Source organism: Streptopelia decaocto (assembly GCF_964273445.1).
Source record: "Streptopelia decaocto genome assembly, chromosome: 2".
Lineage (NCBI taxonomy): Eukaryota > Metazoa > Chordata > Aves > Columbiformes > Columbidae > Streptopelia > Streptopelia decaocto.
The window spans coordinates 12,572,496-12,586,897 of NC_138655.1; the positions used below are offsets into that span (position 1 = coordinate 12,572,496).

The 14,402-nt window shown below is 43.1% G+C and overlaps 1 protein-coding gene across 8 annotated transcripts in view; it reads left to right on the forward strand.

Moving 5' to 3' along the window:
* MTSS1 (MTSS I-BAR domain containing 1) overlaps positions 1–14,402 on the forward strand; it is a 128,911-nt gene that overhangs the window by 35,111 nt on the left and 79,398 nt on the right. The window contains exon 1 of one of the 8 annotated variants that reach the window (XM_082046477.1): positions 9,618–9,662. The exons of the other annotated variants lie outside the window; for them this stretch is intronic. Coding sequence (XP_081902603.1) covers positions 9,644–9,662 — 19 coding nt within the window. The 5' untranslated portion in view covers positions 9,618–9,643. Of the gene's footprint in view, positions 1–9,617; positions 9,663–14,402 lie in introns of those variants that run through there. 8 annotated transcript variants of the gene reach the window in all.

The following is a 14,402-nucleotide window of genomic DNA, read 5'->3' on the forward strand; positions in this document are numbered from 1 at the left end:
CTTGGATTGCCTTGCTTGACTTGAGTACTGAAGGAGACAGAGATGTTGGGTTTGGTGGTGTCTGTCATCTGTGGATTTTGCATAAAATTTGCAGACAGGGAGGGATCGTCTTGCCACATCTCAGGGCAGGCAGGAAAACATACCGCCTTCTATACCATGTGAATCTCATGGTGCTTATGGTAACAGCTGTGCCAAGCCGTAGCAAGAATGAAATGCTGTAGCCAGGAATATGTAAGGTGTTGCGGGGAGAGCTGGTAACTCCTGTTTTGCTGTGGTTAACTGCAAGAGTCTAAATAAAACTGCAAGGAAGAGATCCGCTTTTGTGCTCACAGGGCTCACGACGCCCTATTTGGCACAGAGCTCCTGTGGGTCGTGCTGGTGTTGGCGACCATCGAGGTCTCTTCAGAATTAACATTTTTGTATGCTTGCTTTTTTTCCTTCCCCTGTCAAATTGAGATTTAAAAGTATCCCCCCTCCCCACCCCCACAGCAAACGATCCTTGACCGAACTGCCTGCAGACTCCCTGTTCCTGGGGTGCAAGCAGAGCGGTGTCTGTGGGAGCAGAACCAGGAGTGGAGACTTGCATTTTCATTTCCTATGGACTTAATTCATTAATGAAATACGTGGTGATGGTGGTGGGTTGCTTCACACTTGTGTGTTTTTGCAGCTTTTGTCTGTGCTGGGAGGAGACAAAAAGCACAGCTGCAGCAGGGGCCGTGGAAGGTGCAGGTGTGAGGTTGGCTGGAGGATGCCAAACTGCCATCTGTGGTAATGCTTTGTGATTTATTTTATTTTTCCATAGTCCACTTGCCTAAAAATGAGAGCAAGAATATAAAATAACAGTAAGTGAAGATAGCTTTCCTCCATTTCCTGCCACCTCCCTGTTTGGGCAGAAGTCTGTGAAAGCGTAAGAGTTGAAATTGCTTTAGTCTTAAGGGATTCATGTAGGTGGTGCCCTGCCAGTGTGTTCCATCTTCCAGGTACCTTTTCCTGTGTTGCTGTAAGCATGTTCATCCCCTGCTGCACAGAAGATGTAGAGAAACACAAAAAAACTTGTGGGTGTTATTGGTGTAGAATTGTACAAAGAGAAGCATTGGCATATTGCTTTGCTTATTTATGTGATTAGTACCCATTTTTGTGCCAGTGTTCTGACATTTTAAAATAAGTAGGGTAAGTAACCTCGAGCATTTAAAAAAGAAAAAAAAGTGTGATGGTTGCTATAATGAAGTCAGTGATGTCCTGCATGCATTTGAAATTCCTAGTTCTCTGCTGTTAAATCTTTCTGTCTGGTATGCAGCATGTCTGCTTGTTTACAAAATGCCTTGGAGCTGCACGGATTCACTCGAACCGTGTGCAGAGTGGTTTATAACACTGTCAGGCGCGTGTTGTTCTGACTAGAGAGATGTACTTGGAGCTGTGCTCTGGGCTGCACAAATCAGAGTTTCCAGGAATGGTCATGAGGATGAGCAGAAGGAGCTTTGCGGAGTGCGTGGCTGCAGCCCCATGTTGGGCTGCAGGGAAGCCCTTTGGTGGCCGGGGTAGTTCAGGTGACTCCGAAATGCAGAGCCCGAACAATTATTTTCCCAAACAGCTTCCTGAAATAAGAGAGGGGGAATCTGAGCACGCTGTCTTTCCTTTCTTATTTGCACTACAAGGAGGAGATAGGCACTGGGGGAGCTACTTTTCTTTTAAAGTCAGAGACATTTGCATAGGGCAAGTTACGTTCACTGCTGTGTACTTTTGAGACACTTGCGTTTGGAAGTAGAGGCTTCAAGCAGCTGTAAGACCAGAAATACAGCACAATGCATGACCGACTTCATTTGTCATTCTCATCTAGAGAGAAAATGTACTGATTACATTCAGGATTTTTGTTTTTAATTGGAGAGAAATGACATGCTGGTCTCTATTCACCTTGCAAAAAAAAAAAAAAAAGAAAAAAAAAAGAAAATACTGCTTTGTGTGTGCAAATTGAAATTTCAACAATCTGGACAAAAGTGATGGGCACTTAACAATATAAACAAGGTATCTCAGTACCTGTTCATGGAGTTGATTGACTAGTCTTTTCATAATGGTGAAATTTACATGTTTCTAGGGTGGTCTTACGGTTTGGGCAATTTTTTAATTGCATTAAATTTAATTATATCAACTACTACTTGATACTTTTTATTTTTATAGAGGGTGATAGATTTTCTGTTTAAGAAGACTCAGAAGAATTAAGAGATCATTTAGCAACAGATGTCCAGCAGCTTGTAACATGCAATTTTGGTTTGTACACCAGACCGCTTCAATTGGATGTGTCCAGTATATCTGGAAAAGGCAGCCTTAGACCTTTGCAGGTTTGCTAGTGCCTCTACACAGCTGCCAGACTGGCAAGGAATATTTTTATTATATGAAATTATTATTTGTAATCCTATCTTAAGGCTACTTTCTTGTGCTGCACATCGAGTAGTCTCAGTTACTCACTTTAGAGCCTGTCTTTCAGTGGTAAGCTTCGTATTTTTGCTGTTAAAGCAGTAACAACTTCAACTGCTTGATCTCTGGTTTGTCTCAAATTCCTGTGACCTGTACAGAGCGTCTCTACAATGGGCTGTGACCTTCACGTGTCTTTCATTGTATGTTCACAACGGGTCATAAAACTGCAGGTGGTATGACCTGTCATCGCCTGCTGTAAAGGGACTGGGAACGAGCTATTCTAAGGCTGCACTGAAATGATGTATAGCTCCTGTGAGTTAGCCGATGGAAATGGTGCCTTAATAGATCTGCTGGATTAATTATGGAGATAGACAGGAAAGAATTGTGGACCAAGACAGTAGGTAAAATGTGGAGGATCCCTGTGTACCCGTTACCCAGATGGACCGTTGTCTTTCTTCATGAGTAAGGTTTGCAGCACCAAGTAGAAAGTATGGTCACCTTCAGAATACCCTTCTCCTGCAGAATTTGCCGCTTTAGGCACGCGGGACCTCTTTGGTAGTAAACAGTGGTCATCTTAGCGGTTAGAGGAACTTTTCTTACTTCTTGGTTGGTTGAAGATGGAATTGCACAGATCTACAGAGGTTTATGTCTCAGGATGGAGGTTCAGTGCTTTATTTTGAATGGGATGCTCTGCAGGAAGAGTTAGTGCTGGCTCCGTGCATCTGCCACGCTTTGAGCTTCGTCAAGGCGCTGATCTTGCCAGTCGCTAAGTGTTCTGAAAAGGCTAAACTGTGTTCGGACCTGGCTGAGGAGCTTGGAAGCTGAGTGATAATGCAATTGCAGGTCAGTAACCTGGAGGTTAATAGTTAACAGTATTCTTAATGAACTTGCTGATTACAGGACCTTTGAGACAATGCCTGTGTGCTCAGCCATGTGTGTGTGGCTTCGCTTGCCTTGGAACAAGAATATCAGCAGGAAAGGTTTTGTTCATACTACCATCAGAATAAAAACTTGACAACCCCTACCTCTTCTAATTCCTGAGATGTTTACACCACAGCAATAACTGAAAATGTAGGGATTTAGTCCAGAAGCATGGGTGAATAGGTGAATCTTGATTTGGTTTAATTGGTGAATCTTAATTTCTTTTTTAAAAGTAATAATGTTTTATTTCATTAAAGGTAAAGGAAAACACAGGTCTTGCAGTTTTTGAGTAGGTCTTACTGGTATGGGCATCTCTAATAGCTCAGACATGTTTCATTCAAATTAAAAAATACAGGGGCCTGTTTATAAACCTCCAGAGCAGGTTTCTGGCACGGACACTGGCTGAGGCTACTTGCTCATCGCGAGAGTGGATTGAATATTTAGCTCTTAATTCCTGTGAATGAGCTTTTTCTTAGCTAACCACATTTGAATGGAAGTGGGAGAGGAAAAAGCAATAGGAAGGAGTGTTCACATTTGTGGAGGCAATTTTTTTTTAAAAAAACTAAATGTTATGTGCTGTAAAACATAAACTGTAATACACACAGCAGTAAAAATAAGGTGTATTTTTGTAGCTGCTGGAATCATAGAATGGTTTGGGTTGGAAGGGACCTTGAAGATCATCAACCCCATGTCTTTACTGCCACAACTTTGGGTGCAAAAGTGTTTTTTGATTGGGTGTTTTTCCTTTACACTCGCTCTACACATCGTCTTCCAACTCTATGAATTGATGGAGCACATCTGTGCTACTTGAGAACAAACAAGTATGAAGTCATAGTCCCCTAAATAGCTGGTAAGATGCTGAAGACAGCCCCCTTTTCATCTCCTGTGGATCCTCTTGTACAGGACTCTGGAATCTTGGCTTTGATTCTTCATGCGGAGGCTTCACAATATCCACATCTGGGCTATGAATGTAGCTGAGAACAGATCTGCTTTAGATTTTCATGGCTAATAATAACTTTAAAAAACAAACGCTTCTAGCAGAAGAATGTTTGTGTGGTCTCTAACACAGACCAAATTAAGACAAAAAGGCAAAGCCTGTAGTATCCAAATAGCCTTTAACTGGTATCAGGTGCCAGAGTTGTTCAAGCAATTTTTTCTTAATTGACAAAGAATTTCTTTTTTAACTTCTTGCTAAATCTTCTCTGTCACAGTTAAAATCCCTATCTCCTCTTTTTATTTTTTTTTCTGATATCTACATATTCTCCCAGATAATCTGCATTATATTCAACACAATCTCTAATTAAAAAAGGGCATTTTGCAGAGCTTATTGTTTCCATTGTTTCCTTTTTGTAATAACATATTAGATCCTTTTCACTAGCATCCACTTCTAATCATATTTTCTTGGTAGCAGGATCTTATCTATTTAAATAGTGCTGCTCAGTGTTTCTTAACTGCTAAAAGATGCATCTGTGTTTAATTGCTAATTACTTTGAGTACATTTGTAAAAATCCCGGTAATACCCCAAATATCACTGCTTCGGGCACAGGAGAACCTCGTAATTTAAATATTTGAGTAAACACATCAAACACATAGCAGGTGGGAGGAAGAGAAAACTGATGGTCGGACATTTTTATTTTTAAGTGTCATGAGGGTTGCGCTTAATTGTGAAACAGTGACTAAAAACGAGAGGAGGAAAAGAGATTGGCACCGTTTCCTCATTCTTGGAAGAGGAAGCAGCGTGGCACAGCTGACCTGGGAACGCGTGCCAAGCGATGACACGAGCGTCTGGGATCCGAGCGCCTGTTGCCGTCGTCTTTCCAGTGTCTGAGGGGCAGGGAGAGGCAGGGAGGAGGCCTTCGGGATTCCTGGTGCTTGAGTAGGACAGGTAACAAGGTTCAAGTGAACCTTCTGAGGAAAGGTGGATGAATTCCAAGTGGCAGCAAACGCATTGCAGGTGTCAGCACTGACTTGCTTGCAGTGTGAACTTGCTCATGGGTGCCCAAAAGAAGAAACAAATTCTAGCTGGGATGGAATGTTTTATGCTATTTTATATATATATGTATATATATATTATTTTTTTTTAATTGAAAGAGAGGAAACATGGGAATAGGTAATGTGTTAAACAGTCTGGAGTGTTTTACATCACGCCGTCCAATCTGCACTGAAAACAGGCACGTTCAACAGCAAATTCATAACTTCATTGAAGCTCATGTGGCTTTCGAAGCATGTCTGGCTCAGTTAGTTTGCATGTATTTTTTAACAAAATTAGTAGGTAGGAGTACAGGTTTAAAACTCAAGAATAAATCAGTCTTTTCCTGGATGAAGCACCAGCGGTTGCCAGTGGATGTGCTGGGCTGCATGTGAGATGTGGCCTTAATAAGTCACCCTTTGCGAGCATGTCTCGGTGCTGCACCCTTGTTTGCTGGTGCCGTTTTTAGAGATAAATGACAGTCCACGGAGAGGCACGGATGCCGAATCTGACATCCCGTGTCTTTAGTCTTGGGGGAAATGCTGTAATTTAGCCTTTGTGGAAGCAAAATGTAAATCTGTTACCATATAATTAAGACTACACAAATTGTTTTGACTTCTCATTCCCAACATTCACCCGACAGTAAATGTTCCAAACAATCAGCATCTTAAAACAGGGAGACAAAAAGGGAGATTGAGAAGTTCAATATAACCTCGTGGAGGTGGGTGAAGGAAGGGTTAAACAGATATGTGAATTTAGTGGTAGCAGGTTCTTTAAATAATTAAATGGTTTGTTTATTCTGTCTTACTCATTTAATTACAGTACTGTATTAAACTCCATATTTGCAGTGAAGTAACCAATAACAGACATGTTTAGGTTACATTTTTTCCAGAGACAAGTCTCTGCAAAAAAGTGTATTTTCTATATTTGCACACCCACGTAGGTATAATAGGTGTCTGCTTTTAGCTTCAGATACTTGTTGAACAACTAAAAATGGGTTTCTGGAGTGTCTGACAGATTTGAGAACTAGAGCTTGAATGGGAGGCCAAGCTTCACATTGTTATCAGACTATATGACAAAGAAACAAAATTTAGGGGATTACTTTGGAGGCTTCCCAGGTGTGTAAAAGGAAATGTTCAATCCGTTTAGTTTGATGTCAACTCAAGTTAATTTTCCAGTTTGTGTAGAACTTGGGCTTTTGCCCACCTCCCCCTCAGTATTCTGTTGGATCTGAAATCATTAATATTTCAGTAGAATAAAGGGACACTTTAGATGTTGAGGTAGCTGGATTTCAGTTGCTGCTCTTCATAAACATTTTCTCAGAAGTCAGTGCTGCAGTAGCACAGTGGCACTGTTCGTATTAAGCAGGAGGGAGGATTAGGGCGTAGTTCAGCTTTTGCAATCATTATCCATTTTCACATGTTGCTAGCAGAAACATTTTGACTTCCTCTGCCAAGAAGCAGATAGGTTTATGTTGCTGCAATTGTGAGATTTAATTTTGCTTTTAAAATACTGCATCATAAAGTTCTGGTTCACAGTCAGGAAAGCTTTCTTCCAAAGTCTTTTGAATCTCTTTCCCACAGAAACAGAAGGGGAATTGAGTAGATATTAAATCAAGCAGCATCTGAATACACAATTAATCACCCAAGCCTCAAATAGAAAGAAGCCACTTGGAAGCTTGCATTTTCACGTTCAGTTCTCAAGCCAAACAAGTGTGTAATAACAGCATTAATTCTGGAATTTGGAACTGTTTTTTCACTACCATAAAAAGGTACAATTGATAACCATTAATACAGTTTGTAACTATTCCAGCAGTAGTTCTTAAAAGAAACCAACACAACAAAAAACAAACCAACAAAACCCCACATTTTTTTCTTTACTGCCCAGTTAGTTATTTGTGAAAGGAAAAGAACAATTTTCAGAAACCGATAGTTTGGAAAAGCGGGGTTTCAAATAGGTCTACTGTTTTATGGATTAGTTACTGAATATCCCTGTAGCTCTGAGGGAGCATTTTATTTTCTTATTACTATTTTCAAGAAGAAAATGAACTCCAGGGAAGGAAGCTATGGAGAAATAGTTTAACAATGGGACACACAGAATACAATTAATCTAAATGTGAGTGTTTTAATGGCATGAAATGTGTTCTGGAAGATATCCCCGGATAGAGGGAACCTGCGCTTGTTAGCAGAAAGCTGCATCCTGTTGATGTCGACCAACTGCAAGGAAATACTGCTGGCTTCTGCTTAAAATAGGATTAAAATAAATAGGCCGTATGGCTTCCATGAAAGCGTATTGTCCTTGGCTTACTGAGACTGAGCACTTTATGACGAGTCCAGAGAAAATTCTTGCGTATATCAAAGCAGCTTAACTTTGGTTCCCCCAAAATGAACGTGTGTGCAACTGCCTGATGGCCGATACCAGGTGTCTGCAGACCTGGGCTGGTTACGTGGTTCTCAATGCCTTTAAATATCAACACAATAAACAGCCAAGCTGTAATAAGTATGAAGTTATTTTAGCAACAGTATAGTTTGGTAGCTAACCATTTTGTTTGCTTCCTACAGACCAGCGGGACTTGATTTATATGGTTTAATGTATCCCAGCATTCCTTTTCGTATTGCTGAACTTACTTTCTGAGGAGAGCTGTCTGCTCCGTAAGGGGTGGTGAGCAAGCTTGGTCCATGCACTTAAAGCAGTGGATTCCATTTCCTTTAATTAACTTTCAAAAATATATTAAAAAGGAGTTGCACTTGGTTAAGAACGTGGCTTTAGGAAAAACAAATACCTGTGGAGTGCCTGATTAGAAATAAACAAATTTGGTGCCATGGTTTTACTGAAAATCTGTTTTTGGCAGAATGATTTGCACTAGGTACCTGTAACTTCAGTGGGACGAAGAAGGCGGCACGTAAAGCTGGATAGTTCCAGTGTGATCAGGTTCTTATGTGTGTGTTTACACCCAAAATAGAGAAAGCACTGGAATAAACAGCGCCAGTGTTTATTGTAGAACTGTGTGTTCTGCTTGGCGTGCTGACACAGCAAGTGGTGTGAAATACCAGTGAAAGGGGAATGAGTATTTAGGTAACTTGGTGATTTCTACAATATCATCCTTGTTCTTCTCCAGATACTGCGCTTGCTGCATGAGAACCCCAGCTTATACTGTGGTGTATGATTTTATTTACTGCATCCAGACATTAATTTGGGACTGTCAATTCTGTGTAGCCACACTTATGAATAGTGTAGGTTTTCTTGACCAGGTTTAGCAAATGGAAATGTTTCTCTGTACCAATGACTTTGAAATCTCCCTTACAGTACCTGACAAATATGAACTTACCTTCTTCTTCCTGAGGAATCACCATTTTGCTTTCTGTGGTCTTCTGCATTGTGGTTATGACTTGCTGTAAGATACAATGTTCCAAATATTGCTGGATGAGACAAATGGGATCTCCTCAGGGGGCAGACATCATTGGAGTAAATGGAAAAAATTGTACTCTTCATCCTCTTTTCTTTTTTTTTTTAAACTGAAGCTTTGGTCCACTTGCCACAGTTCACCTTAAGGTGGTTTGACACGGGGAAAACTGACTTTCCTCCTAATGATTGAGGTGGTTCTTTGCACAGTGTTTTGTAAGATTTTCGAAGATTTTCATTACAACTGAACTTAGCATGTAAGGGGACAGTGGGACAAAGTTGCTTTGCTTGGGTGTAAACCTGTGGCCTCAGGCCCGTTTCCCCTACAAGGCCCTAGTGCTGCTTCCCGGGGACTCTTTGGTGGTTGGTGTTTCTCAGTGGCGAAGGGGACAGCGTTGGCTTGGTGAAATAAGCGTCTGCAGAAGTTCCAAAATGTGCTGTAAATTCACTATATAAACACTTTGGTCTTGTTTTTGTTCTAGCTCTGATTCTGTTGCCAAATATTATTAACATCATTGGTCAAAGGAAGTGAGGGGCCCAGGCTTCTACCAGAAATAGCATCTCTTGTTAATGTACGGCAGTTTGTTTGGTCCGTGCTTCTTGCTCCTCGCCACCCTGGGAAACAAATGGTTGTGTTTATTGCTTCGTGATGTTTGGGAAACTTTTTTTTAGTGTTTGCATCATATCTGGTTTTGGGAAAAAACAAGTTTGCTCCTGGTCTCTGCCCCAGAAAGCTGGTACTTGGTTACCTGATACAGGTTTGTATCAGAGGAGGGCATTCGCATGATTGCTCTTGATGGGGAAAAGAGATACACTGGTAGTTTAAATAATTCATCCTTTTCTTTCAGTCACTTTTTTTCAGGTGTGGTGTGTGTCTTCATTAAATCTTGCATGACTGCCGTGCGATGAGAGGAATGCATTCCTGGCAGTAGATGCAGAATGCAAACTATTTGGGACGGTAAGTGGCCACGGCTGGATGTGGGTGCAGTGACAGCAGCTCCATCTGCCCCGTCCCAGCCCCAGGGGAGGGGGGAAGCTGGGAAAGGGCTCTGTTGGTTACTTCGACCAACAACAGCAAATAAACCATCTTTGCAACATGGTTGGAAGGATTTGAGAAGGATTAAAGTTCACAATTCAAAAATCATTCTAGGCTCCATTCTGCTCCTGTAACACTCCATACACTGCTATATTTGTCTACCCGGTGGGTCAGTCTGTCTCACCCCAGTCTGAGATGATTCCCCCAAAATGCTCCTTTCTTTGTACTCGTGGCTGACAGGAAGACCAGGCTGAGGCTGTGTTCTATATTTTCTTGTGAAGCTGCTGTTTGTGGTTGCTCTCGACTCCTTTCAAGGAGTTTGTTTCCAAAAAGTGCTGCCTTTGTGTGTCCCAGTCAGAAGATTGTCTCCACAGAAACTAGAGTGTTGTGGATGGTGGTGACAGCTGGAGGAAGGTGTCAGCCAGTCCCCCAAAAACAGAAGGGTGCCAAGGAAAACCCCAGACTTCAGTGTGGACCTGGCAGCTGTGGTGTGAGGCTGGGTTGTGTTCCCTGAGCAGCAAGGTGCTCCAGGCCTTGTGTCTCTTGTGTTTGAGGGTGGCTGTCACCGTGCACCAACATGTTCTTGGATTTGTTGGTCTGAAATAGTAGTGACACGCACAGTATTGCATTAGTGCTGTCACACGACAAATGGGATGGAGCGATGGCTCGGCACAACCTGAGTACTTCAGGGCACTTTCTACTGGGTTTTCACTTCCCTCCAATGTTCTCCTTGCCTTTGTCTTCAAAAAAAAAAAACACTTGAGAACTTTTTCTGACCCTTGAGAACAACACAGCCTTTTCCCTTCTCATCCCCCTCCCTGTATCCCAAAGGGCTGAAGCAGTGATGCTGCAGGCAGAGGGAAGGGTCTTGCCCTGGGGCCAGGCATCTCCATGTGCAGAGTTTTGGATGGTGACAGAGTTTAACCCTTTGGAGCCCAACGAGCATGTGGCCAAACAGCTGTTGCCTATTTATGTCCCACAGCAACTGCCCTCGGCCTGTGCAGCCTCAGCCCTTCCACAGCACCAGCTGCTGGGGAAGCCCAGGAAAAAAGGGCTTTTCATTCTCTGTGCACCCACACACGCCTGTTCTTCTGAACCGCCTGCCTGTGGGTCACTGGCCGCCTGGGAGGCTTTCTTGCAGGTTATTAAAAGAGCACCAGAGTTCGGCGTGCTTGGGAAATGCACAGGCGTTTCTGTGAGTCACCACTTCAAAATTGAGGGGAAATACGGATGCTTTTTCTATTATAACCAGCTTTTCTGTCGGTAGTGAGAGGGTTTCATTTGCGGGCAAGCGTTCACATTAGCGGAAAAGTTGGTTTTCATGCTGAGTTTCATTTGTCAGCTTCTCCCCATCTTCGCATGTTTTGCTCACCCTTTAATCCCTGAAACCCTTTCTGGCCCAGAAATTTATCTTTTATTTTCTTCCTTTTAACCCCCATCCATCCTTAATGTTGCATTTTAGTTTAACCAGATGGGAATTAAGTAGCTGAATCCACCTGTGAGCTGCTCCCGGCAGCTCCTGGTACTCCCTAGCTCCGTATGGAGCTTGTATGGCTGCATTTCCACATCTGCGAGGGGTGTCTTTCCAAGGTAAGGACTGAGCAAGTGCTTTCCTCAGCTGAGTCTTCTGACAAACTGGTGAGAGGAAGCCTGGTTTTAGTAAATCACGGGAGGATGACCCACTGTGGCAGAGCTTTGATGTGGTGGTGCACTGGCACAAGGATGCTGTTGAATGCTGAATTATGGCCAATGCTGATTGGGATCAGTGAGCTGCCTCCTAATACTCTGTTTTGGTCATGGGACAAAACCCAGCAGTAGAGATCTGTATTTCTTCACTGCCATTTTAAAATAACCCAAAGGAAAGAGTCTGAGCTTAGTTGATGCACAAATCCCTTTGAGCTGGGAAAGCAGGGGTGCGGCACAGTGTAAGCAGCAACTTCTGTTCTCCGCAGGGCCGTAGTCCTGTGACTGATGCAAGTCTGGGATATTTTTAGTGTTCTTGAGTTGTTTGCCTGGTCCTCCCTGCACTTGGTTAGTGCTGTGAAGGTCACACAAAGATATTAGACAGCTGTAAAGAGAGCTGAGAGAGCCAGCTGGTCGGGATGGCACTCGACCAGCGACACTCCTGTTTTTGAGATAGAGGGGTCGGAGGAGGGCTGAGAAGTACTGGCAGGCTGCTTTCAAGATATCAAACCCAGCTTTCTTCACACCTCTAAGCTAGGGAATAGGTATCTGCCAGGAAACGAAATCCAGGCATCAGAAAAGCAACAGTGTGGTCAGTTTGTCCAAAAGGATTAGGAAATGTACAATTTGTAACCCAGTACTCCTGATCTCTTATCTCATGTATTTCCTATTCAGCAGGGAGTAGTGGTACCTGCTCTGTGCCGTCACTGAATATATCAACAAAATGAAATGGCAGGAGGCTCTGCTTACTGCATTGGCAGCTGGACTCCCCTGTAATCAGGTTGCCCATTTGTTTTTCTTCTTCTTAGCTTTCATCTTGTATTGTATTGAAATTGTTGTTGGTGGAGGATAAAATTAATCCATCCCAAGGGCTGCTGCTGTCCTTGCACAACGCTACTGTTTAGGTGACTCTGAGAACTAAATTGTGTGACAATGCCTCATTAGAAGACCCTGAAATTTACTCAGGGGACCAGGACTGAAGGGGAAGTATTCAACTGAAGTAATCTGAGTATCTCAGGAAAAGCCTTTGGGAAAAGTAGGGAGAAAAGTCAGGGGAAAAAAATGAATAAAATAAGTCAGCCAGAATGACAGTTTTTCTTTATTTTTGCATAACTGGAAGGAAAGGATACTCTTGGGAGTAAATAAGAATACAAATGATAAATTTATTTTTCTCTGTGTATATTAGGTATTGAATGAAATGTGCTGGTCTGCCTTGCAAGTACAAGAACCATGAGTGTATTGTCCTAACTTACCCTGCAAAGCAGAGTCGTTCTCATGATGTCCTCCTGCCTTGAACCGCCTCACGTGAGAGGCGTTCCACAGAAACTGGCCTCAACTCCAGCTATTCCCTCTGCTTCCCCTCCTTGTTCGTTCTTCTCTCTGTTTACCCACATTCTCTTGAGGGATGAGAGATGCTTTTCATTTCTTTGGAAGCTTCTGGCCGTGCCATTGAGTCTGTGGTTTCCTGAGGAATGGTTGCGGGGGGTTTCTGAACAGCTGCTCGGGGCAGACCCAGGCTGATGGCACACAAGCCTTAAATCTCTTTCCATGACAGTAACGGCGTTTCCCCCAGAGGCAGGACAGCTATCTGTCTCATGGAATGACTCCTTTTTCAGTGCTGTCAGTCCTTAAATATCAAATAATAAATTAATAGAGAGCAGGTGACTGTTACTTCTGAAGAAAGTTTAATGTCACGTAGCTGTTTGATGCATTGCCTGTGGCGCATCTGCCTTGTCATAAAACCTGACATCATTTGTTCAGTTGTGTCTCATAATAAGAATTATTTGCTGCTTTTGAGGTTTGTTAATTATAAGTGACGTTACACGTAGTCTGATATGAGCTAGAATTATGACATTCAGCTTGACTGCACGGAAAGAAAGCACATTTCACTAGGAGACAGCGCAGCCTTCATCAAGGTACTCGCATGTTGATTGACAAATAGCTGAAGGAATGACTTATTAGGATTGCTCTAGCTCCAGCTTCCAGTACAAATAGGTCTTTTTGAGTAGCACGGCAGTGACACAGGGGTCTTTCATCAAAAGACTTGCAGGGGCTTTCTGCTCTGGTCGCTGCCATCAGCCAGCAGTGCAGGTGTGACACTGCACTGCACACTGAGGAGCTGGGTGTCAAGTGGGGACGGATTTAGCAGAGCTGCTGTTGCTTGCCCTGTTGCGAAGCATGAACCCGTAACCTTTGTCTGAAGCACTGCTTCTCCCAACAAAGCTTGTTATTCTGAAACCCAAACGGCAACAACGAAAGCCCCCACAACCTTCCCCCAATGTAAACAAACAGTTTGGAATAACAATGTGAATCAGCTGTTAATTCAGCATGGCCATAAAATGCTGTCAGTTGAATAGGGTTAGAAAATCAGAGTTCCAATAAATGGATGCCTAGACAGAAGTAGGGCTCTTGGCCGTGTGTGCAGTGAGAACTGCTGACTGTGGTTGGGGGGCAGCACAGATAAGCCTCTTGTGCCGTAGCTTGCCACAGGATAGATGGCTTATATGGGTGTAGATGCAGCAGTGGGAAATGCGGGTCCACAGGACTTCACGCCGTTGTCTTTTGGGGAGAGATTTTCAAAGGAAGTTGACCATGCAACAGGGAATTGTAGCGTTTGCTTCCTCTCTACTTGTCAAACCTCAAGCCACAAACTCTGAAGAGCTCTGTGAAAATTCAGAGGGGAAAATTTTGATCGTTTGAGTCGCCTTGTGGGGAAAAGTCGGTGTGTTGAGCAGATAGCTTTCCGTATTTCACAGAGAGACTTTGTCCTGCTGCTTTTCCCGCCCCAAGACTGCGAACTTCACGTGAACGCATCAGTGTAAATTGGAGTCCTTTGCGTCCCGTTGAACCCAGTGTTCTCCCAGCACTGTGCCTGCCCTTGGCCTTCAGCCTGCGTTCTCTGGACTGCCTGGCTGTTTCTGTGGGGATGCTGTGTTGCATGTTACATTCTAGAAAATAGGTATAAGATACTTTCCCTAT